Source organism: Dichotomopilus funicola (genome assembly GCF_033296635.1).
Source record: "Dichotomopilus funicola strain CBS 141.50 unplaced genomic scaffold C8A04scaffold_1, whole genome shotgun sequence".
Lineage (NCBI taxonomy): Eukaryota > Fungi > Ascomycota > Sordariomycetes > Sordariales > Chaetomiaceae > Dichotomopilus > Dichotomopilus funicola.
This window is the reverse complement of record NW_026944022.1, coordinates 1,209,448-1,234,930: the sequence shown is the minus strand read 5'-3', so window position 1 is coordinate 1,234,930 and position 25,483 is coordinate 1,209,448. Positions and strand designations below refer to the sequence as shown.

Sequence of the window (25,483 nt, the reverse complement as noted above, 5' to 3'; positions counted from 1 at the left end):
CATACCGGCATGTGGTTTCTTACTAACAAAATAGATATCTTGAGAATTCGAACAAAAAGTGAGCCTGGGCGGGCTGTGATATAACTCCGAAGGAAGGCTCAATAGGTAACCAACAACAATAACCGGATCAAAAAGTGAATTTCGACAACACCAGCCTGGTATGGCCTCTAATCCACCGGAGCATTTCCCGCCTGCTCGCGTCATCCCTCCCCTTAACCCACCCCACCGCCAAACTATCATTCTCCTCCACGGCCGTGGCCTCAGTTGGTCCACGTTCGGGGTTGATCTCCTGTCCACCGAGTTCCACGCCTTTTATCCGCTAGATCCCGCAACAGCAAGCATGATAGAGGGCGAGGGGAATCTGAAACAAAGAGCCGTGCCCCTTCGCACGCTTCAAACACGCTACCCTCATGCCAAGTTCATCTTCCCACTTGCCCCGCGCGGTCGGGCCACCATATACGCTCGTAGCATGATCCACCAGTGGTTCGATGGGTGGCACCTAGCTCCCCCCGTTTCCCCGGAATCCGAAGACGAGTCTTCTGAGGACGGACTTCTCGAGTCTTCCTCCGAGGTGTATGCCGCGTTTGACATCGGAACGAATTCCGAGGACGGGTTTGAGCCTAACTCTGGGGCCCAAACCCAGTCCCAGAAAGCCCACATGCATCAAAATCAACATCAACACCACCAGAAGCACGATAAACAGAATCACAATAAACTACAGCAGCAAAAACACCACCACCACCACCACCACCACCAACGCCGCCGAGAAGCCCAAGAAGAATGGCGCAGCATCCCCGGCCTCCAAGAAACCATCACCTATCTACACAACCTCATCCGACAGGAAGCCGCCCTCCTCAATGGCAGTCCCAGTTCCACCGCCAGTTCCGACAACACCACCTGCAACCCCCAACACGGCACGCAGAACATCGTCCTGGGCGGCCTCAGCCAGGGCTGCGCGGCATCACTCGCGGCGCTCTTACTTTGGGACGGTGAGGCGTTAGGCGGGTACTGGGGGATGTGTGGATGGCTGGTTTTTGAGAGCGCGTTGAGGGGGGTTGTTAATGCTGGGAGCAGGGGGGGCTCTAGGGGTGGAAGTGGGGGTGAACGTGGGAGCAAAGCCGGGGAAGAAGTTGAATTTGATCCTTTTGAACGGAGCGAGGATTACGACGATGGGGAAGGGGAGGAGGAAGGGATAGAGATGAGTGTCGAAGCTAAGATGGTGAGGGCGTTGAAAGAGGAGCTGGAGTGGGGGACCACAACGAGAGGCACGTCGTCGATGGCTCGGCCCAAAGTGTTTGATACACCCGTGTTTCTCGGCCACGGTATTGAAGACGACAAGGTCCCCGTCGGGCGAGGGAAGGAGGCATCCGAGTGCCTAAGAGCGGCTGGGATAGAGGTTGAGTGGAAGGCGTATGGAGGTCTTGGTCACTGGTACTCTCCACAAATGTTGACTGATATGGTGTCTTTTACAACACCTCTATCAGGTTGGTAACCGGGTATTGAAGAAACGGTGTAATATAATTACTGCATACAAGAAATTCGCGTCTGCGTGTGGGATCTAACTCTCCGCCCTCCTCCTTTATGAACATCCGATGCGCATGCAATGAATCCAAACCCAACCCTACTAATGCAAAAGCCCAAAATAGATAACCAACCCTCACCATTCGACTCAGCCGATGCCTTCGTCTCTTAGAGACCGCAGAAGCTGAGTGCTACCTGCTGGACGTTGGCGTCGATGCGGCCGATCTCGACGCCATGGCCGCTGGTCAAGTCGTTGAAAGCGGTCAGACCAATGTTGAGGCCCTGGTCAGCGTGATCGACGGCGAGGATGTAGATGGTCTTGCCGTTGTAGGAAGCGGACCAGCAAGTGCCGCAGTTAGCGGAGTTCCATTTTTCGACGGCCTGGGCACCGCCAATGTACGGGAAGCGCTTGACATCGCCCTGGACTTGCCTGTATCTGGCGTCAGCCTTCCGGTCTCCAAGGGAACAACAATCCTGGGCGAAATCCGGGCCCAGAACATGATTAAAGATCTTACCAGTTGTACTTCCAAATAAGGCCGTTGACGCCGTCCGAGCAAGCAACCTCGGTAAGCGGGCGGGCGGCGTTGTCATAGCCCTGATCATAGCCCACTGTGCGGAAAGTTAGTGGTATGGCAAGGAATCACCAGAAAGGGGACGTTTGGCATGAGACGAACCGGTAGTGGCCGAGGCAGCGGCGGCGAGCGAGAAGACGCTGAGGATCTTGGAGAACTGCATGGTGATGGATGGGATGGTGGTGGACGAAAGATGTCGACAAAGTGGTTGTTTTGGAGGATATGAATGCGGCGATGATCTGAGCGATGATCTTGCTGGTGATGCTGATGCTGATGCTGATGCTGATGATGATGGGAGTGGTGATGGTAGTGGTGATGAGAAACAAGGATAGGAAAGGAGCTCGCCAGCGTCGACTTTATACACACGATGGAAGCAACGGCCACCGCTAACCAAACCACCACGAATACTTTGCCACCCCTCTCCGACTACCGTCGATACGACAACTCCTTCCCGCGTCGTCATAGCCTCAACGGCGCGCACCGGCAATGGAACCCCGGGAGACCGGGGGAGGCCCACTCTGCTGCCGCGACGTTGCATTCATCGTTTGGGTTGTTCTGTTTTCGGAACCATCGTGACTTCCTGGCAGGGTCGAGGAATGCATGTGGCACGCCTGGTTTTGCCGGTCGGGATCCGCATCCAGCATCCATCCACATTGCATCTGCAGAAAAGCGAGAAAGTAGCAGCCGCATCATCAGCAGCAGCAGCAGTCATGGGTGAGCTTCCCACGCACGTCTTCGTATTCCTGTCCCACCGCCAAGGCTCCAAGACACAATCAACAAAAGCCCGTACTGAATTGCTCGGCTGAGCCCAGTAGCACAACACCTACCGGATGAGCACGCACAACAGCACCACAGCACCGTAGAACCAGAACTCCGCACCATCCCAATGCCTTATTGTTACAGTACTTCGGAGTCTTTTGGCAGCCCGGGCTGGCGGCACATGGAGACATGGAAGCTCTGGCCAGAACATGATGAGAAACAGCGGGGTCGTTGGTGCTCACCTGGATCTTGGGGAAGCCTGAATACGAGGTGGGCATCAGCGCCGATCATGGCACCTGCTCAGTGCAGGCCATAGCATTGCAGCGCCCGTTTGACGATGCGATACGATGCAGATGGATGCGAATGGATGCGATGGCTGGCACCTCTAGCTTTCGTTTGCGGGGTGTACCGCCTTGTTACCTAGTGAGACACCATGCAAACTGACAACCTACACAGGCGTTGGACACGCGGGCGGTGCATCCTAGCAGGGCCTGGAATTTGGGAACAAATTTAGGTTGCCCACATACCGGCGAGCAGGGCTAGGGCCGGGGGAAGCCGATTACCTTTTTGACCCCCTGCCGCGCCACTGCGACCCCCCCCCCCCCGGAGCTGCCGGACCGCAGCTTCCCGACGCCTCCCGAAAGACCAAGGGTAGCTTGAGGTTGAAGCTCCGTTGCTTCGGAATGGAAAACGGGGTGTTTGCAGGACGCCGGTCGGGACCGGGGAAGATATTTTGGGACAACACGCCTGCTGCCCGACTTCCTACTGTCTGTTGCCGCCCACTGCTGCCGTAACAACTCAATCATCTCACCAAATCGGGGGTTTGCTTGGGTCAAAAGGCATGCCAGACAGCCCAAAACGATGACAACAACAAGAAGAGCGAAGACATCACCACTATAGGACACACCACAACGCAGAACAGAACACATCAGCACACAAGCAGCAACGTTACCTGATCCATCAATGCAGCCTTCATCCATCGTACTAGTAGTCGTTGTTTCTGAGCCTCGAACGACCCCTGTGCTGCCCTGCCCAGTGCCCCGTCCTACCTGAGACAAACAACCCTGTAGGTTGGCTCTTACACAGTATGTCGAGTCCCGGCGTGTCGAGAGAGGAGCGAGAAGCCGGCAGCAAGTCAGATATTGGCCATCGTGTCCCGAATAGTTACGACTCTCCAGCCTAAACAAACTCACATTGAATTCGGAGATCCTGCCAAAGCAGCGAGAGCTGCAGACACGAGCTGACTGACCGCCGACGGGTCTCGGTTTCTCGCTGGAAGGATTTTGAGTGGTCTTTGTTTTGTGGTTCTAAATCCGTGGTGATCGGCAGACCAAAGGGGCGCAGGCGGCTAGTTAACGTTAGGTAACTACACTGTAGTAGTCAGCAGGAAAGGTCGGCCTGCTCGGTCATCTCAAAGATGGGTTTGTTGCCCATACAGTCATGCTTGTTGTTATTGCCGTTGCTGTGGTGATTGATAGTCTCTGCATTCTGTAACGAGAGCAGAAACGGGCACCGAAACACGAAGCTTCTCACGTTGGTTGTTCTCCAGCTGTGGTGTTATCTCCGAAATGGATGGCGAAGGATATCGAGAATAGGCCTCAACTTGGAAAGCCCGACAACCCGAAATGCCGGGAGACTTGACCGCCAAACAGCCCCGTCAGGCTCAGACCGCTTCCCAGTCCATCGCATCCACCATGAACTCCCATTGTTCCTCCTCATCCCCGATAGCTGTCCAGTCCATCGCCATTTCATCCTCGCCGACCACGTCTGCGTCCCCACTCCCAGCACCACTGCCTCGCACGTGAGCTTCGGCGACGAGGAACGCCTCGTCAAACCCGAGGAAGATGACCTCCAACATGTGCTCAAGCCGATACGAGTCCAAAGGCGCTGCCGCCGCGGCTCTTTTCCTCGACCACCAGGATTTTCCCCTCCCTTGCCCTTTCTCGCTTTCCAAAGTATTCCCACTGTCCATCGCGGCCGGTGGCTCGCCAAAACGTCCCAGGCTGCGCGAGCGTTCTACATCCCCCGTATCGGACTGATTTCTTTGTCCGAGCTCTTCCTCTTGCCCCACCTGCTCCTCCTCCTCATCCGCAGCTGTCTTCCACCGGTTCCGCAAATCCTTAGCCCGCCGTAGCTGCAACCTCACCTCGCCGGAGCCCAATGTCCCTCGCAGCGGGCTATCCTCGCGGTCCAACGCCGCCAGCACGTTGGCATGGTACCTGTGCTGACGCGGTCCCCGTCCATCACCGCGCCAGACACTTGCTCGCAGACCCTTTTCGGTAAGCGGCGCGCTGCCGTTGGCCGTGTTGACTTTGTTGTTCTCGTTCTTGTCATAGGTTGCTGCAGGCTCCTCCTCCTCCTCTTCTCCTCCTCTAGTGCTCCTCCCACGTGATGAGGGCGAGACTTCCACTCCAAATACCCCCAACAAATGGACCAACGCCCGCTCGATCAGCATGTAGTACTCGAAAAAGTCCAGCTTGAACATGAGCTCGGCCTCAGTCACCACGTGGGGTTCGACCCCAAGCCGATCCACAGCTTGTCGGTAACCCTGTGCCAAAAACGGCAGCTTCCATTTTAGTCGTCGTACAATTTTGGTATATCGTGCGAGCTCGTGGGCAGCGGACGTGGACGCAGAGGGGCGTCGGAGGCGGTTGCCCGGGGGGTGCGGGCGGAAATGGGGTGAGCGGGACGGCGCGTCATCGTTGTCGTCGGTTGGGTGCTTGGTGGGAGATGAGCGAGTGATTGGAGGGGCCGAGGAAGAAGATGTCGTAGCGCGGACACCAGAGGTGATCGGGGCGGGTGTCACGACGAAGTTCGCGTTGTGTTGTTGCCCTCCTCCATGTCGCGTTGAGCGTGGGAAGGGCGGGGCGTGCCGCGATGACGCGAGGCCAGTCATTAGAAGAATAAATATTCAGGTTCTCGGGAAATAAATATTTTAAGAAGAAGCAATGACGTATTCCTGTACGCAAGAAGCAAAGTGTTCCTCCTAAATCGTGTTTGAAAGACGGTGAACCAAAACCGCGTTGTGGGAAGAAAGAGCTAACTAAATAATGGTTGCTTGCGCTTTACCGCAGTTTGCAGGTCGGAGCGATCATCACAAGAAGCAAATCGAAGACGGTTCACTATCGGACGACAGCAGCAGGTTGGTCAAAACCCAAAGTCAACCAACAACCAACAACGGCCGCGCACAACTGATTCAATTCGACCGTCGAAATTTTTTGCAACCGGCCGCCCAGACGCGCCGCGACCCAAATCTTCTCTCTCCAGCCAAGCTTTCTTCTTCGCAGCCCGAGCAATGCCCGGGATTGCAATGAAAAAAATGGTTTGCGTCGTCCAGAGGCAGTGTAATACTGGAGACACGGTGAGTCTCAGGCTCAGCAAGCTGAGTGGACTGAGTCTCGAGGGACAAAAATTAATTTAATCAAATAAATCTACTCCGTAGAGCAGTTTCAGAGATTAAACTGAAAAGAACAGATACTACACTTGATCTAAGCCAAAAGGCAAAGAGAGCTAAAGAAGAAAAGAAAAGAAGTCCAGAATTTTGGCGGGCGAGCGAAGAATTTATACCCCTCCAGAGTTGGTCTGTGCACGTCTGCAATCTGCAAGCCCCACTTGACATCCGCGCAACCAGCCAGGCTGGGGCTGGTGGATCGGGCTTGCGGTTTCCGATGCTTCCAATCATTGCACCATCGCACCCACATGTACACTTTCTCCTTCCGAGTATCCGTACTATGTAATTACTCCAAATCCGCCGAGGTTGAGACAGAGTGTTTGCTGTGAAGTTTACCAATGATATTGCATCTCCTTCGTTTATTCTATTTATTTTACCTACAGTTGCAGACAAAACGGCTGAAAAATAACTAAGGAGAACATAACAGGATGTGCATAATTCGAGTTCCCAAGCAGTGGTACGGCAGGCCAGCCGGCGAAGCATGCCGCAAGAACCATTCCCCTTCTTGTTTCTAAGTATTTGGCTCAAGACTCTACTCCCAAACCTCCTAAATTTGTGAACGAAACAGCGCAACCCTCACATTGTAAACCATCTAAATTCCAATCCGCATTACCCCCGGTCTCAGGCAAACATCCCACCTCCATCCAAGTCTTCGATTTCCTCACAGGCTTTCCTGATAGCCTCCGTTGTCGAATCTAGATTGTCCTCGGTATGAAAGAGATTGAAGTGGTGCCCAGGAATATCAATGACCTTGGAAATCAGATCCTGTCTATAATTCCCCCATCCCAACCGGCGATCCAAACGATGGATATCCACCCTCGCGACACCCTGCTCGTCCGGGACCGGTACTCTCTCGACCGCCCGCAGCAGCACCACAGGCGGCGGCCGGCCCCTCTCGGTATTCTCCCACGCCTGCGGCAGCTTCCACTCTCCGACCGTCCGGAAGGCCTCGCGGAAGCAAGCCAACACGCGCTCCTTGGTAGCATCCGTCGTGTGTTCGCCCCATTGCACAGCGTGCTGCACGACGGGGATCAGGGGTGCCGTCGAGACGAGCGGGCAGACAGAGTCAACCATGACGATGCCTATTATGTTGAGCTCCGTTTCTCCTGTTGCTGCTATTGATCCACCCCAGTGCCTGGCTTTTTTCTCTGCTGCGGCCTGCCTTGCCACCTCCAATGAAATCAACCCGCCCAGCGACCAGCCTCCGATGATGATATCCCGGGAACCGCCATCTCCGCTCTCAAGCGACGACTCGACGGCGGAGCGAATGAACCCTAGGTACAGCGCAGCCATCTCGGGGATTCCGCCGGCCCAGGACTCGCCGGTCTCGTAGCGGGGATTGGCGATGCCGTGGACGGTGCGGTGGAGGTCGCCGAGGCAGTGATATGAAAAGATGGTGCCGCCGCCATCGTGGATGAGGAAGAGAGGGGTTGGCGGGATGGTGCCGGTTGTGGAGGGTGCGGCACTGGAATACCGGGAGTCCGGATCGTACTCCTGGATAAGACTGGGCTGGTCGGTGAACATGCTGCCCATGATGTGGAGGTGTGAGTTGGCCACTCAACGAGCTGAAGGAAACGACGCCGACAACGAGAGCGGCGGGGCGGTGGATATGTCGTGATACTACAGGCGGAGGGGTAGGTGGGTATATATCTCCTTTTTCGCAACGTAAACTAAACTGTCGTGAGGCCTGAAAAGTGGGGTTGAAGAGCTCATGCCAGCAAAAGAAAGCCGACTAAGGCCGATCAATCAAATCTGATATGTCGGTCGTCCAGCCCAGGGTTAGGTCGCCAAAGATGGTCTCGGCTGGGTCGGGTAGAAAGTACTCGCGTTGGTTGTCCAATAATGAGTAAATACAGGGGAGAGCCCGTAAATTGTCAAAAATGGAAGCTTTAGGGACCGGCGCCTGGGAATGTCGTTGCAAGCTTAGGGTGTTGTTCCGCAAGCGGAGGGTGACAAGATCAACGAAGACACCCGACTCCGAAGAGAGATTGCTAAGTGCGGGCCTGAATGAGCGGGTCCAAAATGTGACCAAGGAGCTGCTCTGCTGTGAGCCTGGGCGAGTCCTTGTCCCCGAAAGGGAAACGGCGTGAACTTCTCCAATGAGCATTGAGTTCAAGAACACAGCGTGCAACGTAAGACGGTCAAACTCGAGGTGTTAATGACAGGCGGTCTCGGTGGGAGACTGACAAAGGTATATTATTTTAGGGGGCTGAGAAAGGCCCAAGGACAGAATAACGCAAAATAAGCCAAATTGTAATCAAGGATTCATTACCTCGATAACCGAGAGAGAAATCGACTGACAACGTAATACTTTCATTAACCTCCCTTAAACACCAAGGGCCAAACCAAAACGTGAGGAAATGCAATGACACACGGGGAAAACCAACGCAAAAAATAGATAACCAAAAGGCCAAAAATAACAACCAAAAAATAACAATCAGGGAGTACAGTACGCTGGGCAAAAAGGAAAACAAAAAAGGGAGTTTACCATCGCAAAAATGCCGAAGTCAAAAATGCCAGCCCCAGGTATTAAAGCAACTTCCAATCCAGTACCCTTTGAGGAATCCGCCCGGTCAACTTAGCAGCCACTCCCAACCCTACGACAGCCCAGGTGAGGGGAAAGAGGAAGGAGAGGGCTGAGCGGGGGGGCTTGACGGCGGTGGACACAAGGTAGTCCTGGAGGAAGTACAGCAGCTGGGGCAACTTGCTCAGGGGTCCGATGTGCGCAATATAACCGTCAGGCCGCACGAGCACGTAGCCAGCCGTCCTCTTCTGGTTTTTGCCACTGCCACTTCCAAACCCAAACTTGCCGTGTAACTCGCCGCTCGTGTCTGTGTAGCCATGTTCCTCGGCGGCGGCCCCTTCATCATCGAGTCCCATGATGTAGTGGACCTTTACATCGGTGTGACACGCTGCGATAACCTTGTCAGCAGCCTGCCTCAGCACCGCCACGTCGTCCGGTTTTCCGGACCGACCACCGGAAAACAACAGCAAATGGTGCGGCGTGCCAACACAGATCCTCTGCAGACTCGTCTCCTGCTTGCCCTTTTGCGCTTGTACTTTCCCATCTGGCAAGCGGTCTCCGCCTCGGATCGTCGGCCGCCAGAACCACGCGTTCGCCTCGCCCACTAACCGGGTGGTGCCGCGGTAGTTGATGCCGAACTGCGACATGAAGTGAAACGCCATCTTGCGTCGCGCCGGGCTCTGCGTCACATGCGGGCCAATGTAGCGCAGGAAAAAATTGCGCACCAGGATAGACCATCGGTTGGGCGAGGACAGGAAGGAGAAGAGGCGGTCGGTGCCTTTGAGAAGCTGGAGGCCGACGGGCCGGCGCTCGAGGTTGTACGTATCGAGAAGCGCGTCGGCCGCCGCGGCGGTGGCGCCTCCGTTGGACTGTAACGCCAGCGCGCGCGCGAGCTTCCAGCCGAGGTTGATGGAATCTTGGATGCCCGCATTCATGCCCTGCCCTCCGGCGGGCGAGTGGATATGGGCGGCATCGCCGGCGACAAAGAGGCGGCCGTCGCGGTACTGGTTGACGCAGCGGTGGTGCAAGCGGAATCGGGTGAGCCAGAAGGGATCGTACAGCGTCCCGGACCCGGGGGTGGTCAGCTCGGTGAAGTGCTCCTGCAGCTGTTCTAGGGTCGGCGCCTCTGTTTCGGGCGTCTTGAGGGCCCCGCGTGTGATGATGACGCGGATGATTTGGTCGTCGAACGGCAGAACTGCAGCGACGCCCTTGTTGCCGAGGTTGAGCGTGAACCTGTCCTGCCGCAGGTTGGAGTCCCGCAGGTGGGTGTCGCAGAGGATGAAGTCTTGAGGGTATGAGCCGCCGGGGAAGGTCATCTTGTCGGAAGCGTGGCGAACGGTACTGTGGGCTCCGTCGCAGCCGACAATGTACTTGGACCGCACCGTCTCTATCGTCTTCCCATCCGGCCCGCCGTGTTCGAGGGTTGTGGTCACCCCCGTGCTGTCCTGCACAATCTTGGTGGCAGTAACTGGGCGCTCGACGCTGGCGCCGTACTTGGCTAGACATTCGTCCAAAAACTTCTCCGTCTCTGCCTGCGAGACGTTCAACGGCAGGGTAAACTCGGTGTCGGTGGTGCCGAGGTCATCAAGGACCATTTCTGTTGCGAGTTTCTTGTTGACATACACGCAGCCGCCGTGCAAAATGCGGCCGCGCTGGACGATGGTATCGGCAGCTCCATGGCGGTTCAGCAGCTCGAGCGTTCGGGGCTGGATGACCAGGGCCCGGCTCTTGTCGTTCCGCACTGGTTCCTTGTCGATGATGCGGAAGGAAACGCCGTGTAAGGCGAGTTCGAGAGCGAGAGCACCCCCGACTGGACCCGCTCCCACGATCAGAACATCACAGTTGTGCGTCATGATGCCTGACTCGGGATTCTCGCAAAAAAGGAGGGGCTATGAAAAAAAGGAAAATTAAACGTAGGATAAAGATGTTCGAAGCTGTTTAGCTTTTGCAACTTGCGGTTGTTCAAGTGATTCTGAAATGATGAGCACAGAGAGGCGCACCCAGCCAGACAGACATGGCCGTGAATTTATTGTGAATAGCGCTCATCCTAATCGTGGCTGGCTGTTGGAGCATACGAGACTCGGCCGCTGGATCGGGGCGCGATCTGCCGACTCCCGGCGGGGCTGAGGGATCCTTCGTCGACGCGGGATGGGCGTTGGCGGGGGTTGGCGAATGCTGCCGAGACCTGTAGGATCCAAAAAGCCCGGGCCGGTAAGAGTGCGAGGTGCGAAGCCGGCAAGTCGGAGACCCGAACCACCGTCCCGCCCGATTGCTCGAGTCGGAGGTGGGCTAGCGTTGTTAGTTAACAACCAGTCATAACAAACCTGATTCGCCAATAATAACTGCTAGTTATCAGAGGCATTGAAATTTCCATGCCATCTGAACTACGCTTCGCCCCCGCATCGTCGCAAACAGGTTCCAAGCACCTACCTATGCTCCTACGGTAAGTTGGTCTTGAAGGAGGAGACAAGCGAATTGTGATTTGTTTAAGTTTCTCATCATCTCTGACCCTCCTTGCTAAGTAGACAGACCTCCACAGCAGTCGCAATGAAAAGGAGCGAAAGGGAGGGAAAAGAGAAAGGAAAACCAAAACTAAGCTTAATCCTCCACACGAAAAAGGAAAATGAAGAAATTGGATGGACGAACGGCCTAACAAATCCAGATATAACCTCCCACCAATCCCACCCAACAAACACCGAATTCAGCATGACTTGCCCCTACCGCCTTCCAAAAGATACCATTGACCGAGCGGCCAACCATGCCACCCTACCTAGGTCCTCTCCTAGAAAACCACAACCAACATCGGTCGCAACAAGAAGATAAAAGACCACCCCCCCTCTCCCCCCTCCCCCCGCTCTACCCAAACAATAACCCACAGCGCTGCCCGCTGCGCAATTCTGACAAGAACTCATGCCGTCAAGTTGAGTCGTGGTATCATAAACATTGCAAACTCCTGTTTTCCGCCAAACCTGCGTGCGACCTGCGATCGCATCAAATAACCAACACACAATCAACCCGGCCTAGGAAATAACATGATCCTTCCCCACACCAATCCTGATACGAGACTCAACGGCCAGAGTCGGGCGTGGAACTCCCAAGCTTCTTGGTCGATTTAGCCGTCCCAATGTGAGTATTGTGTACCTAGAAGGGTAAAGTAAAAGGTTCAGATTAGTTTTCCTTCACACAGCAAAAACGGCATCACAAAATTGAACAAGCATACCTTCGTCGCAAACCGCAAGCTGGTAATTGTCTCCTTTAGATGCGCCTCTAGCGGACTGACCATGACAAACATGAGGGTCTTGGAGTTGCCGCCTAGCGAGTACTGTAGCAGGTGCGTGAGGCGGGAGTTGCGGTACGGCACGTGGCCGGACCCGCGGCCTAGAGCCTCAATGACATCCCCTAAGCACGCGAGGCTCTTGTTGATGTTTTGTGTCTCACGCATCCGCTCGCCCTCTGCCTGCGAGTGCTTGAGCCGCTCCGAGCCGGCCAGGTCGACCAGGTTGAGTGTGCCCTCACAACGCTCGCCCGTCGCGCTGTTGTAGCCGACTAGCTTAAGGATGAATACCGAGTGGGATCGCGAGGAGCGCTCGTTGGCTTTAGTCGCCGCCACACTCCGGTTGTTTTGCGCCTGCTTCAGCATTGCCTCCACCCTTTCAGGCGAGTCGAGTGCGACCGTCTTGCAATTGACAACGGTGGTCTGCTTGCGCACGTCATCGTGCCGGATTTCGGGCCGTTTCCGGCTGTCCTTGTCCGACTCGCGGCCCGGCGTAAGCAAATCGTGTAGCTCCTCGTTGTACACCTCAACAAAGCTACCCTCCATCGTGTACGTCCAAGACTTCTCCTGCAGCTTGGTGATAGTGTCGTAGATCATGTGCGTGGCTCTCGGGATCATACCATCCGCCGAGGACATAGTGTACGTTTTGCCGGATCCCGTTTGGCCGTAGCAAAAGATGCACACGTTGTATCCATCGAGCGCGCTCTGTACAAGTTGCGAGATCTCGCCAAATACCTCCTCGTTGTGCACCGACGGGTCGAACACTCGGTCAAACTCAAAGGGGAGCACCTTGCGGCTGATGGCGCCGAGGCTACTCTTCTCCTCTGGGCCTGTCACATCAATTTGCGACGACGTCTTGACGTCGGGGAACGCGATCCGAGCCTCCTCTCCTTCCGTTGAGTCAAGCACCGGCCGAACTCGGCACATGACCCGGATGTTGCCCTTTAGCTCTTGGTACTTGTTGAAAAGTACCCGGCGCTCCGTCTCCTCCTTGATCAGCTTCTGCCGCGCTTCTTCGGCGATCTGTAGAGCTTCTTGAAGACGGGCTTCCATACTGGCAAAGGAGTCCGCTTGCTGCTTGTTGTCCGATTCGAGAAAATCAATCTTCGCCCGCAGCCCGCGCAGTCGCTCTTCCAGGGTCATACTTGTCGTCGTCATTTCGGCAATCTGCTGCTGGAGAGCTGTCTTAAGGGTGTGCTCGCGGTCCAGATCTGACTTGAGTACCTCGGTTTGTGACCGCATTTCCTGGATCTCGCGCTCCTTCTTGAGTAGCTCTAGGTTCAGGTCCTGTTGCTCCGCCCCGAGCTTGGAGCGCAGTTCCTGAAGCTCCTTGGAGTTCTGTGCGTGCTCATCGGCGAGCTTAGAGTGGTACTGTCGTTCCAATGTCTCCAAGGCCTCCCCATGCTCTCGTACCAGTCGGTCTAGTTCTCCTTTGAACTGGTGTCGAATTTCGTCAACCTCGTGTTTGTGTTCTCGCTGCCGGTCTTCAATGGCATATTTCTGCCTCCTTTGCTCTGCCTCAAGGTCGAACACTAAAGATTGCTTCTCTTGCTGCAGTGAGCTGTTTTCTTGCCGTTGGAGGTCTAGTTGCCCCTTAAGCTGGGAATTGTGGTCCATAAGGTGCTGACGCTCCATCTCAAGATCATATACTACACCCAGAAGTCAGTCCTTCGGTCCATTAACCTCACGCACCCACGGACAGCCAGCACTCACCTTTCCTTTTTTCCGCCGAGATGGCCGCCTCCATGTTTTGCTTGTCGGCTAGAGTAAGATCGAACGTCTCTTTCATGGCTTTGACTTCGCTGTCGAGTTGGTTTATCCGATTGTCGACATCCGAAACTGTGAAAGATGTTACGGTCGAGTCCTTGCAAAGATAATAATTTCGAAAAGCAGATGCCTTGAGAGTGCTCCACGACTTCGTCTTCGCCTTTGCCGACTCATACGCTGCATAAAACTTCGTAACAGTTGGCGGTGTTGTTGGTGTCGTTGGGGGTGGTCTCTGCGCATCGGCGGGCTGGGATGGGGTTCCTCTGGCCGCTTCATCGCGGCAATACTTAATGGGAAGACTGCTGTCCTTCGGGACATCCGACTAAGATGCTCGAGGCGGAAGCTGCCTTTGTTGCTCAAAGACCACTCGGCCTTCTTGGACGTTTTCAGGAGGCTGGTTGTCGAGAAAGACGTCTTCTAAACACTTGCTCGGCTCAAGGATACTGTGGATGCCCGACTGGGACTGAGAGATTACTGAATACTGGCGGGCGGCATTTCGCACCTTGTGCGACTGTGGGATGCGGGATGGGAAAACAGGGGGAAATTCTGTACCCTTGCCTGACCGGACCTGACCTTCCTCTTCCATCTCCCGGTGCGCCATAGACGTTGCAGGCCGGGTGCGGGTTAGCCCGCGTGGACGAGTGTTGGGAGATACAAAACCCATTGACGTCGGAGCTCTGCCTGTCGACGTCGGACGAGTAGTTGGGCCGATGCTCCGACCAAAGCTGCCGGGCGGCGCATGTCGGGATGAGGTGGGAGGTCGACTGGCGGCTAGGCTGGTCATTGACGATCCTTTGACACTACTCGCTCGGACGAGGTTGCCATTCATGGGAGGGTTGGCGGGCTTGAGTGGCTCGCCCGCCTTCTCCGCTAGGGTCTTGCGCTTCTGTTCTGGTTGGGATACTGCTTCGCATGGCTGTTTGTCAGTAATCTCCCCAAGTTATATCAGGCCGGCCGAGGTGCTAATGGCGTACCGCTCCCTTTATGAGGACGCTTCTGGGGAATACCAGTGGGTTGAGCCCGCGCATTGTTCTGGGAGTCGCTAATCGCCTGGAGACATGCCGTTGTCGGTCCAGTGATCGCGGATGCTGCATGTACTTGAGGCGGCTGTAGCCTTGATTGACGGCCCTGCTGTACAATTGTCAGTGACTAGTGTCCTTCGATGACGGCCTTCCGTCTCCCCCTTTCTGACGAGGCGCCTTTCTTTCCCTCGGTATCGTAACGTACTCGGTTCTCGGCGTTGTCCATGTTGAGGTTGCGCATGCGTGGAACGAGCAGATGGGCGAGCAAGTACGACAGGAGCAAAGCTCCTGGTGTGGTTGCGAGTGGTGCCGACGTTTTGAAGGGTGGGGTGACTTTTCTGGGGTATTGGTTCGGGGGTTATTGCCTTTCTTCCGCAATAGGCGGTTGTCAGATTACATGGAGAGCTCCGTTGACCCCGTTCACCAGGGCAACCAAAACAAAAAGAGGGGTGGAGCCAATGAGCGGGCAACAGGCCGCTTCGCTTGTGGGGAAAGCGACACTTCAGCCACCTGAGCCGCACAGCCACTGATTAAGCCACATACTGGCTGTTATTCAGGGTTAGGGTTTCAATACGGACTTGAACGTATTATGTAGGATCAGCAGGATCTGGACAACACCATCACATGCAAGCAGGCCGCCAGACTTTAACTTGCGCTCTACAGCAACGTGGAAGTCGCGAACCACCCAATCCATTGCCCCCGATAAGCAGCCCAATCTATCCTCGCCCAAATACCAGTTGCTGCAAACCCGCGAACGAATGCCGCAATAACTCCTGCATCGGCATCACGCCACCCGTTTCTGTCGCCCGACCTCCACAACGGTTCTCTCAGCCAAACCCCTGCCCTCATGGAGAAGTTTTCACAGTTTCGCGATAGGGGCAAGTTCTCCAATTCTATGCAACCCTCTTATGCTGTTCATAGCTAACCGTGCATTAACAGGATCCGGAATCTCGCCGTTCCTGCCGGTAACCACGGAATCCTCCATCTTCGGGACCCTTTTCCACGCGACCCTCTTTTTCATCCGCCTCCCCTTCTTCATCTCCCTTACACTCGCCTACTTCCTTATTCTCAACAACCTCCCGTTTATACCGACGGTAGCCCGAAAGCTGCTGCTATGGGCACTTCTCGGTGTGCCCGGCGTCTGGTGGGTGGACCTGCAGCTGGACGGCGTCAAGCGCGGTTCGCTTAGCCAACAGTCCCCTTCACGAGTACCGCACCCGGGCTCTATAATTGCCGCCAACTTCACCACCCCACTCGACGCACTGTACCTTGCGGCCGTGTTTGACCCCATCTTTGTCGCTGCACACCCCTTATCACGCAAGGTCCGGCGCACCAGCCTCCTATCCGCTATCTTTGCCGCCATCTCTCCAGCCGCACAAGTTGCCACACTCGATGAGTGGGAGGGACAGTCGTCCGCCGGAGAATTGACTGACTTGCGTGCGCTGCTATCCCGCCACCCAGACCGTGTCATCGCCGTGTTTCCCGAATGTGGTACCACCAATGGCAGGGGCATCCTCCCCCTCAGCCCCTGCTTGTTGACGGTCCCAGCTGAGAACGCCATCTTCCCGCTCAGCTTGCGCTACACGCCGCCTGATGTTGCCACACCGGTTCTAGGGACTAAAGGCTTCGCCGGCTTTGTGTGGAAGCTGTTAGGCCGCCCGACACATTGTGTCAGGGTACGGATCGCGGAGGGCGTGTCCAACACCGCCAAGGTGAAGAATGGGACGTCAGCGCGCCATCCTGCTGTACCTAACACTGCTGGCGGGGTTGGTTGGGCTGGACGTGCGGAGGACCAACCCACAGCAGAGGAGCAACAACTATTGGACGGTATTGGGGAAGCGTTGGCGCGGTTAGGGCGGGCAAAGAGGGTTGGCTTGACGTTGAGGGACAAGAAGAGATTCTTGGCGGCTTGGGCGAAGAGGTAAAAGGGGTAAAGAACCACGGGTCGAGGTGATGCATTACCGAATACAACCCGCCGCATGGCGTAATTGAGCATTGTTATTTTATTTCCAGTGGATAGGTGGTGTGGTAAATGTTTACGGATGCGTAACGCTTGTGGGCAAAGCAATGCGACGCTGACTACTGTATTTTCTACTGCGGGCCAACGACGGACATAAAACTTAAGAGTAAATTTTAGGCTGCGCAACAAACGCATATCCACCTTTTTGACGATACTCCCAGATGGCAAGAAAACAGTAACCGCCACCCTCGTTTATACCCGCAAATAAACGCAAAATGTATGTACATATAAACCAGCCGAACTTCCGCAAACCCCTATTTTATCCCTTTTCCTCACATCCGCCCGTAGTTAAAGCCGGATTGCTCACGCCTTATCTGTAACGCACCCATGGCTAGCATCGGTGACAAGCCGGGCGTACTTTGCCAAGGTCCCGCGCGGGGCCCTGGCCTCGGGCGCCTTCCATGCCTTGCGGCGCTTCTCCATTTCCTCGGCGGGCACCTCGAGGTCGAGCACGCGCTTCTCAGCATCAATGACAATCTTGTCACCATCCTGAACCAGGCCGATCGGCCCACCCTCCATAGCCTCGGGCACGATATGCCCAATCAAGAAGCCGTGGCTACCGCCTGAGAAACGGCCATCTGTGATGAGGGCGACGTCGTTTCCAAGGCCGGCTCCCATGATCGCCGAGCTAGGTTTAAGCATCTCAGGCATGCCGGGACCACCCTTGGGGCCTTCGTACCGGATCACCACCACCGTTTTCTCGCCCTTCTTAAGCTCGCCACGCTCAAGCGCTTCGATAAAGGCGTCCTCGTAGTCATACACTTTAGCCGTACCCTCAAAACGAAGACCCTCCTTGCCTGTGATCTTACCGACCGAGCCGCCGGGGGCGAGCGAACCACGCAGGATCTGGATGTGGCCTGTCGGCTTGATCGGGTTGCTCACTGGCCGGATAATGGGCTGGTCATCGGGGAAGCCCGGCAAATCGGCCACGTTCTCTTTCAAGGTCTTGCCTGTGACGGTGATCCCCGAGCCACTGATGAGACCCTCTTTAAGGAGGAACTTGAGCAGGGCAGGGGTCCCGCCGATGTTGAACAGGTCTTCCATGACATACTTGCCCGAGGGCTTAAGGTCAGCTAAGAGCGGTGTCCGGTCCGAAACGGCCTGGAAGTCATCGATGTCGAGTTTGATCCCAACCGAGTCCGCGATAGCGATGAGGTGGAGCACGGCGTTAGTACTGCCACCCAAGACGCCGACCACAATCATGGCGTCTTCAAACGCCTGCCGTGTCAAAATGTCGCTGGGCCGGATGTTCTCCCGAAGGAGGGTCTTGACGGCCTCACCGACGCTCTCGCACTCGGCCTTCTTCCGCGGGCCCTCGGCGGGGAAACTACTGCTGCCCGGGAGGGTCATGCCAAGGGTCTCAATGGCAGATGCCATGGTGTTGGCTGTATACATGCCGCCACAGGCGCCACCACCTGGGCAAGCGTTGCGGATGATGTCGAAGCGCTGTTCCTCGTTGATCTCGCCCGAGAGATATTGTCCGTAGGACTGGAACGCGCTGACGATGTCGATGGGCTCACCCTTCATAGTGCAGCCGGGTTTGATGGTACCGCCATACACCATCAGACTTGGCCGGTTAACGCGGCCCATTGCAATCAGAACACCAGGCATGTTCTTGTCGCAACCGGGCAGCGAGACGTTGGCGTCGTACCACTGACCCTGCATGACAGTCTCAATACTGTCCGCAATGATCTCTCGGCTCTGCAAGCTGTACCGCATCCCGGTAGTGCCCATGCTGATGGCATCTGAGACTCCAATGGTGTTGAAGCGCATGGGAACGAGACCGGCCTTCTTGACACTTTCACGGACTAATGTTGATAGGTCGAGCAGGTGCATGTTACAAGGGTTGCCCTCATACCACACAGACGAGATGCCGATCTGAGCCTTGGACATGTCCTCCTCGTTCATGCCGGTGGCGTAGAGCATGGCCTGCGAGGCGCCCTGGGACTTAGGCTGTGTGATATGCGCCGACACTCGATTGAGCTTCTCCTCGGTATATCGGCGAGGTGTGGTGGAGAGGAAGCGGCTGGAACGTAGGGCCACGGAGTCAGGACAGGTTTTAAACAAGCATGGGCAGGTAAGGGAAACATACAGATGATTCCTTAGGGGTAACACCCGGCTCGAGGCTAGGGCCCTAGGAACGCTCCCGCGTAGGAGCGACGGCGAGAGCATGGCGCTCGCGGGAAGTATGCGCACGGCCGAGATGTGATGGTGGACGGATCAATGAGCTCAAGACATAAAACCCGGGATGGCCTTGTTTAATCCAAAAGCCCCAAAACCTCGGTCAATTGGTCCTCGAGCGGCGTTGGGAAGAGCGAATTGTCAAGAGATTTGGATGTGAGTCGAAGTTTTGGGCGAAGTCGGAGCTAAAATACCAATGTGTGTTCCCAAGTCACAGGGACACAGACAAGGGTCCCCGCGGGATCCCCGCAGCAGCCGTGGTGTCGAAATGCAAGCTTCCCGATTGGCCGATGGATCTCAAAGGGGGAGCTTGGGTACAGACATACCAGCTTGGGAGTGTCCTGTTTATCACACCCAAGCCAACATCCAAACCCAAACCCACCCATCTAGTTTCGTTTCCAGCCTTTAACCCCAAGATATCCTGCGTTGCACTAAACAGCCTGCAACTGGTTGCCAAGTTTTGTAAATGCCCACCCAATTCCTCAGCTACGAATTTCCCGAACAAAAGACAAGGTGGGAGCAAATCCAATGCCCATGCAAACCGTATTTTGTTCCTCTGCGTCACAACGCCACCCTGCTCCAGGAAGTCCTAACAACGCTCATGCGTGATAGTGCTCGCGCGCTATGGCTTTGCCTTTCCGTCACCGACTCCCGGCATCTCATCTCCCTTCTCCCTCCGGTGTAAAATCTCATCCACGATTCCCATCTCCTTCGCCTCGTCTGCTGTCAAATACTTATCCCGCTCCATCATGTCGTTGACAGCCTGCATGTCGTACTTCTCATGCCCGAAAGATTTATTGATGTGGCTCTGCACAATCTTGTTGATCTGCTCTCGCACCCTCTGTATCTGGGTTGCGTAGATTAAGATGTCCGCCGCTTGCCCACGGGTGCCACCAAGGGGTTGGTGCACCATGATAGAACTATGCGGCAAGGCATACCGCTTTCCAGGCTCGCCACCGATCAAAAGAACCGCGGCCATGGATGCGGCGCCCCCAACGCATACAGTTGAGACGGGTGACTTGATATAAGTCATCGTATCGTATATGGCGAGTCCTGAGCTGACCTCGCCCCCGGGGGAGTTGATGTACATTGTGATTGGTTTCTCAGGGTTGTCCGACTCGAGCCACAGCAACTGGGACACGACCGATGCTGAGACGGTGTCGTCAATTGCTCCATTAAGACATATAATCCGTTCCTGGACTGACTTAGCGTTGTGCGGCCGGGCAGAGGGGGGGCGTGCCCAGGAAACCAGAAACTCACTTGCAATAGCTTCGAGAATATATCGGCTGTGTTTTACAACTAAGCGTCAGCAAATGGAGTCTCAGATGATGTACAGCTGAAACCCACATGTACGCCACCCTCCGGCCTATCTATTTCGTCAGTAAAGCGGCTCCCAATCCCAGATATTGACAACGTACTGTGACCTCGGTGATGTACGGCATTGGAATGCCGCTCGTTGGGGGAATCGCGCCACCAGGCGCGTTAAATCTGGAAAACCGACGAAATTGTGTTCTCCCTAGCCTCTGAGACAGCCGCAAGGCTGCGCGCTGGGCATTCATGTTGAAATATTGGGGCCGTTGAGGAGTGACGTCCGGGACATAGAGGAGCCTCCCTGGAATGTTTAGAAAAGGTGAGGTGTGGGAGGTTCAGAGGGACAAGGGTGAGCCGCGCGATGGAACTTGACCCACAGTGGGTTTCACCTCGCGAGCACCCTGGGCTTGGCGAACCTCCACTTGACATGCGATCAGGTTCTTATTGGTCACAGGCTTTCTCAACGGTGCCGTTTGAGCAACGAAAAATTACAGTGAAACCCGCGATTACAAACATATCAAACCCATTCACTTTGGCCGGCATTTCCTACACTAGTGTGTTCGAGTAGTTTTGCTAGGAGCGTGGACATACACTACTACAAAACCCGAGCTTGGCTGTCGCTACCTTGGTGCCTCACCTATTTTACCTGAGGCTCGATTTTAACATTCTCCCTCATAAAATCAGGTCCCATAACTACAAGCTCACAATCAACCACCCTCGAATACCGCTTTGGTGTGTTTTTATGGGAAATTTCGAGGCAGTGTAGCCATGAAAGGCCTTTTCACCGGACTTCTTCGTCTTGCGAAAGATCCCCTGGCTAAGTTGCTCCGTGGGGGAGAGAGAGATGCACAGCAACACGAGCTTCCCCCATCTCAAACTCATTCTCCTAGAAAGCCAAGCAACAAGGCACATGCGAGGGCCGTCCGAGCTCGTACCAGCCCCCAAGCTGGTGACCTCGATTACTGGGATTTCGACATCGACCTAGGAAGCAACACGATTAGCACTGCCGTTGGCGACTTGCCGATTTCCCCGTTGATGGACCCAAATTTTCATACGGCAAGACAGAAGTTCACTCAACGAAAGCCCCTGTCATCTCCATACAAATTAACCAAATTCCAAAGAAGCCTTGCTCGCAATCCCTATGGTAATCGTCCATATTCTTTTTTGCGTAGTATTTAAGAACCAGTCTGACACGGTCTCCAGCTCTCGCCCTAGCCACGCCCATCCGAAGATGTGCGATTACCAAAACTCCAGTCCCTGAATATTTTCTCCAACGTTTTCTAATTGTCGCCCATCCCGAGACTAAAGCACCTTACTTCTTCCCCGAGGACCTAGAGTCCAAAGCTGCCGATACAACTGCGGCCGGAAGCCCTTCCGGGGGTCCTAGGCCAGCCGCGGGGCAAGAAACTAGTGACGCCGTGGATTTAAATGGCCCTACTGAGGTTAGCAGAGGGCCAGGCGATCCCGTGGACACAGAGAAGCTCACCCGGGAGGACGTGGAATTGTCCAAGTCGGACATGGGGTCGGACAAGCTCACACCCGCCCCCGAAACCGAAAACGAATCTAAGCAGTGGGATGACAAGAAAACGGGCCCCAGCTCTTATGCACTTTCAAGCCAGAAATTCCTCCAGGAACTACAGAACCCCAAATCGAAGTATTTTGTGGGCTACAGGAAATTCTTCCGCATGAGCGACAAGGGGCATAGGCTCCACGTTATGATCAATAACGCGACCTGGCGCAGTGATATGGATACCGTCATCCTCGATCTCCTACGCAAACGCGCGGTTGAGGCCTTGTGTCACTTTGCGAGACTATCCCAGGAGCAAGCACGGGGTTTCATTGTCAAGTGCGAGCGCTGGGATGATGTTAAGGAGCTTAAGCATCGGGGCTGTCTCCTATACCTAGGACAGGCCAAAGGAGCGACACCTGGCCCTGCATTGGAGTTCGTTCCCCCAAGATTATCATCTATGGATGTTGGGCCTGCTAAGTTCGGGGTATCGAAACTCGCCGTCCACAACTTGCGTGGGATTCTAGGGGACGAGTATCTTGAGAAATTGAGGCAGCGTTCAACTCTCCTTGATGAGGGGTCCCTGTTTCTCCTCGGAAGGCAGGCTACTGTTAACTTGCAGATGCTGCTATGGAAAATTCAGGGGTATGCAAGCTGGGAAAACCACCAAACACCGCCTTGAGAAAAATACACCGAGGCAAATCAACGCTTCTCATCGAGACGCCCGGACCGGCTACGAGATCTTTGGGCTTCGGCATATAGACCCTGGGTAATGGGTCAACCTCGTTCTTTTGAAACGACGAGGGATCTTGGGTATCCGCAAATTAGTTCCTGTCGCCCCGGGACCGGACAAATGGAGTAGTTCTTGACAACACCAGCTCAGCATTTCCTACTATCCATTAAACCCGTTTGGTCCACCACACTTGTGAGCTACCGGTGGCTCTCGTGCTAACTTAGCGCAAAGTCTCCAGTCGCTTAGACAACCAAATCAGGCATAGGGGAGGATGTTCAGTGCTCGGTAGCGTCGTTGATGTAGAATGTCCTGGGGGAGAAGAATGCCCACCCGAAAAAAATGGGCACGTAAGGGCAAACATACTTGAGGCGGCGTGGGTTGTTCGGGGTGTGAAGGGCTTGAATTGGGCCCATATTCGGTACCGAGGAGAAACCAGAGCATGCCGGCGGGAAACCCTCCCAATCTTGCGATGAGTTCCAAGATGGGCGGAAAACTGAGTAGAACTACTGAAATTTAGTCCATCAAGGCGGCAATCCCTTCCTTATTCGATGAAGGAGATGTTCCTTGATTGAAGCATGTAATGATTCTGCTTCCAAATTTCGGACTGGTGATTCCTTGCCAGTGGAGACGGAAGGCGGGAGGGATGAAAATCACTGACGGAGGCGTCTGAAAGGGATGGTGTTGTCAAATATCGAGGGTTAGGGTTGATATGACAGGGGTTTAACGCGCTAATTGGGCTATCCTTAACTTGCCCGAACGAAGCGCGTCACAACGCGTCTCCCCCCATCGTAACCCTTCGTCGACCTCGTCTGCACGAGCCGCTTCCGAAAGAGCGTTCACAAATTTCCTAAGCAACCCGTCAAACCACAGCCGCCATGAATCGCATCGATATAAAGAGGACAAAAGTCCTCGACCACCGCAAAAAACAGTTCGCGGATCCTTCGTACAAGGACACGGAGTATCCGCACCGCCTGAACTTCTACTCCACGCCGCCCACCGCCGACATCACCCTAGAGCAATTTGAGCAATGGGCGATGGACAGGTTGAGGAGTGTGTACACCTACGCTGGAAGGAGCCTCTAGAATAACCAAAAACTGACTACGAATGGCACAGTCCTTGCTGAACTTGAAGCGTGCTCTTTCCGAAACAAGACACCCGCCGAAACTGCCGTTCACATGAAACCACTGCTGGAGAAGTACCTTCCGCTCGATTCGACAAGCTCCAACAGCTCCGAATTAAATATTCAACGCCAACGGGACCACTACAGCCATTTCATTTTGCGCCTAGCGTTTGCGTCGACCGAGGACTTGCGCCGTCGTTTTACTCGCGTCGAGACGATGCTGTTTCGTCTACGCTTTCAGGCCGACGACTCGCGCGAGCGGGCTGCTTTTGTGCGCTCTCTAAACCTTGACTGGGAACCCGTGTCGGAAGAAGAAAAGCGCGAACTAGCACCACTGCTGGCGACGACAATCGGGTTTGGTCACGGGAGGCGGGCGCAGCAGGTGATGGACGAAGAGTGGTGCAAGGTGGATTGGATGCGGGTACCAGATTTGACAGAGGGGCGGAAGGTGTACATTAGGGCGGGCAAGGCATATGTTCCGGCGAGGGAGCAGCAGAGCATGGTCCTGAATGCGTATACGAAACGGCTGGAGCAGGCCTTGGAAGTAAGCTCCGCCGTCCACGAAAAGCTGAGTGTGAGGGGCGTAACTGACAAAACCATATTCAGCTCACATCACGCGCCCTTCCACGGCTAGACGAAGACGACCGGCTCACACCGATCCTTGACCATCTCTCGAAAAGTTTCATCGCACCCGATGCGAGCTACACGGGCTCGGGCACCGCGATCGACGGCGCTGAGATCACGGCAGGTAATATGGATAATCTGTCACAGCACTTCCCCATGTGCATGTCAAACCTACACCGCTCTCTCCGGCGCGATGCACACCTTAAACACTTTGGGCGGTTACAATACACACTCTTCCTCAAGGGCATCGGACTCAACCTAGAGGAGTGTCTCATCTTTTGGCGATCGTCGTTCCGCAACATCACGGATGACACATTCAACAAGGACTATCGCTACAACGTGCAGCACGCATATGGCCAGGTAGGCGGCGACATGAACCGCCGCGGTGGTGGGTACAGCCCTTTCAGCTGCCAGAAGATCCTGACGGAGCGCGCGCCCGGATCTGGGGAGGCTCATGGTTGCCCGTACCGCCACTTTAGCCTCGACAACCTCACCGCACTGCTCCGCGCGTCGGGGGTGACCGATCGCGGGGTGCTGCAGGGCGTTAAGGAGGACACAGACAGCCAAAAATTTCACATGGCTTGTAATCGGTACGTCCTTAATTTCATTCGCTTATTTTCTATGCCAGTGTCAAATACCGAAACCCGAAGTGTGTGGTGTAAACGCAAAAGCTAATGGTTCGCCCCTGGGTGGATGTAGCGTCTTCGAGCATCTGCACCACACGGAACTGAAACGAGCCAAGGACGATGGGATCATGACAGCGGCGCAGCTGGACACAATCGTACACCCGAACGAATACTTCAAGCGGAGTTATCAGCTCAAAAATATGGATGGTCGCAGTAAGCAAAAGCAAGAGGGAGATATCAAAATGGAAGGGTAGGGCAGTTGATGAGAAGAATGCAATGCACCAGAGAGAAAGCAGGAGGCAAAACGGGGCTGTTTATTCCAGAAAGGTCAGCTGCATCGGCGGCTGACACCCTGCGCGTTCTGTCTCTGTGATGAGAAGTGTGGGTGGTGTGGTGGTTACGCGTATGGTTGGCTTCTGCGGGCTAGTCGCGGTCACCGACCCGGGGGTAATGAGGCTTTTCTATAATTGT

At 55.0% G+C, this 25,483-nt stretch overlaps 9 protein-coding genes across 9 annotated transcripts; 4 read left to right on the top strand and 5 right to left on the bottom strand.

The window, feature by feature from the left end:
* Positions 1-160: 160 nt before the first annotated feature.
* Positions 161-1,492, top strand: C8A04DRAFT_24089 (uncharacterized protein; the record flags this gene model as incomplete). Its single annotated transcript, XM_062778969.1, has 1 exon — positions 161-1,492. One exon carries the CDS (start codon positions 161-163, stop codon positions 1,490-1,492), a length of 1,332 nt encoding a protein of 443 aa, XP_062641654.1.
* Positions 1,493-1,689: 197 nt separating this feature from the next.
* On the bottom strand, positions 1,690-2,256 carry C8A04DRAFT_24088 (Cerato-platanin; the record flags this gene model as incomplete). Its single annotated transcript, XM_062778968.1, has 3 exons — positions 1,690-1,951; positions 2,037-2,130; positions 2,196-2,256. The coding sequence occupies 3 exons, from the start codon at positions 2,254-2,256 to the stop codon at positions 1,690-1,692; spliced, it is 417 nt and encodes a 138-aa protein (XP_062641653.1).
* A 2,259-nt stretch (positions 2,257-4,515) lies between these two features.
* On the bottom strand, positions 4,516-5,748 carry C8A04DRAFT_24087 (uncharacterized protein; the record flags this gene model as incomplete). The annotated part of the gene is made up of 1 exon (XM_062778967.1): positions 4,516-5,748. One exon carries the CDS (start codon positions 5,746-5,748, stop codon positions 4,516-4,518), a length of 1,233 nt encoding a protein of 410 aa, XP_062641652.1.
* Positions 5,749-6,924: 1,176 nt separating this feature from the next.
* On the bottom strand, positions 6,925-10,680 carry C8A04DRAFT_8688 (uncharacterized protein; the record flags this gene model as incomplete). Its single annotated transcript, XM_062785206.1, has 3 exons — positions 6,925-7,828; positions 8,280-8,306; positions 8,969-10,680. The coding sequence occupies 3 exons, from the start codon at positions 10,678-10,680 to the stop codon at positions 6,925-6,927; spliced, it is 2,643 nt and encodes an 880-aa protein (XP_062641651.1).
* A 1,213-nt stretch (positions 10,681-11,893) lies between these two features.
* Positions 11,894-15,116, bottom strand: C8A04DRAFT_33736 (P-loop containing nucleoside triphosphate hydrolase protein; the record flags this gene model as incomplete). The annotated part of the gene is made up of 6 exons (XM_062782576.1): positions 11,894-11,968; positions 12,048-13,750; positions 13,815-14,190; positions 14,233-14,771; positions 14,843-14,996; positions 15,096-15,116. The coding sequence occupies 6 exons, from the start codon at positions 15,114-15,116 to the stop codon at positions 11,894-11,896; spliced, it is 2,868 nt and encodes a 955-aa protein (XP_062641650.1).
* A 621-nt stretch (positions 15,117-15,737) lies between these two features.
* C8A04DRAFT_24082 (uncharacterized protein) lies at positions 15,738-16,815 on the top strand (the record flags this gene model as incomplete). The annotated part of the gene is made up of 2 exons (XM_062778966.1): positions 15,738-15,768; positions 15,830-16,815. The coding sequence occupies 2 exons, from the start codon at positions 15,738-15,740 to the stop codon at positions 16,813-16,815; spliced, it is 1,017 nt and encodes a 338-aa protein (XP_062641649.1).
* A 398-nt stretch (positions 16,816-17,213) lies between these two features.
* Positions 17,214-20,533, bottom strand: C8A04DRAFT_33735 (dehydratase family-domain-containing protein; the record flags this gene model as incomplete). Its single annotated transcript, XM_062782575.1, has 8 exons — positions 17,214-18,718; positions 18,752-18,851; positions 18,885-18,936; positions 19,003-19,086; positions 19,474-19,477; positions 19,737-20,286; positions 20,352-20,377; positions 20,506-20,533. The coding sequence occupies 8 exons, from the start codon at positions 20,531-20,533 to the stop codon at positions 17,214-17,216; spliced, it is 2,349 nt and encodes a 782-aa protein (XP_062641648.1).
* A 1,010-nt stretch (positions 20,534-21,543) lies between these two features.
* C8A04DRAFT_24079 (uncharacterized protein) lies at positions 21,544-22,591 on the top strand (the record flags this gene model as incomplete). Its single annotated transcript, XM_062778965.1, has 3 exons — positions 21,544-21,546; positions 21,618-21,635; positions 21,704-22,591. The coding sequence occupies 3 exons, from the start codon at positions 21,544-21,546 to the stop codon at positions 22,589-22,591; spliced, it is 909 nt and encodes a 302-aa protein (XP_062641647.1).
* A 926-nt stretch (positions 22,592-23,517) lies between these two features.
* Positions 23,518-25,266, top strand: C8A04DRAFT_8605 (eukaryotic and archaeal DNA primase, large subunit-domain-containing protein; the record flags this gene model as incomplete). The annotated part of the gene is made up of 4 exons (XM_062785175.1): positions 23,518-23,692; positions 23,756-24,306; positions 24,369-24,976; positions 25,086-25,266. 4 exons carry the CDS (start codon positions 23,518-23,520, stop codon positions 25,264-25,266), a joined length of 1,515 nt encoding a protein of 504 aa, XP_062641646.1.
* Between the last annotated feature and the right edge of the window lie 217 nt (positions 25,267-25,483).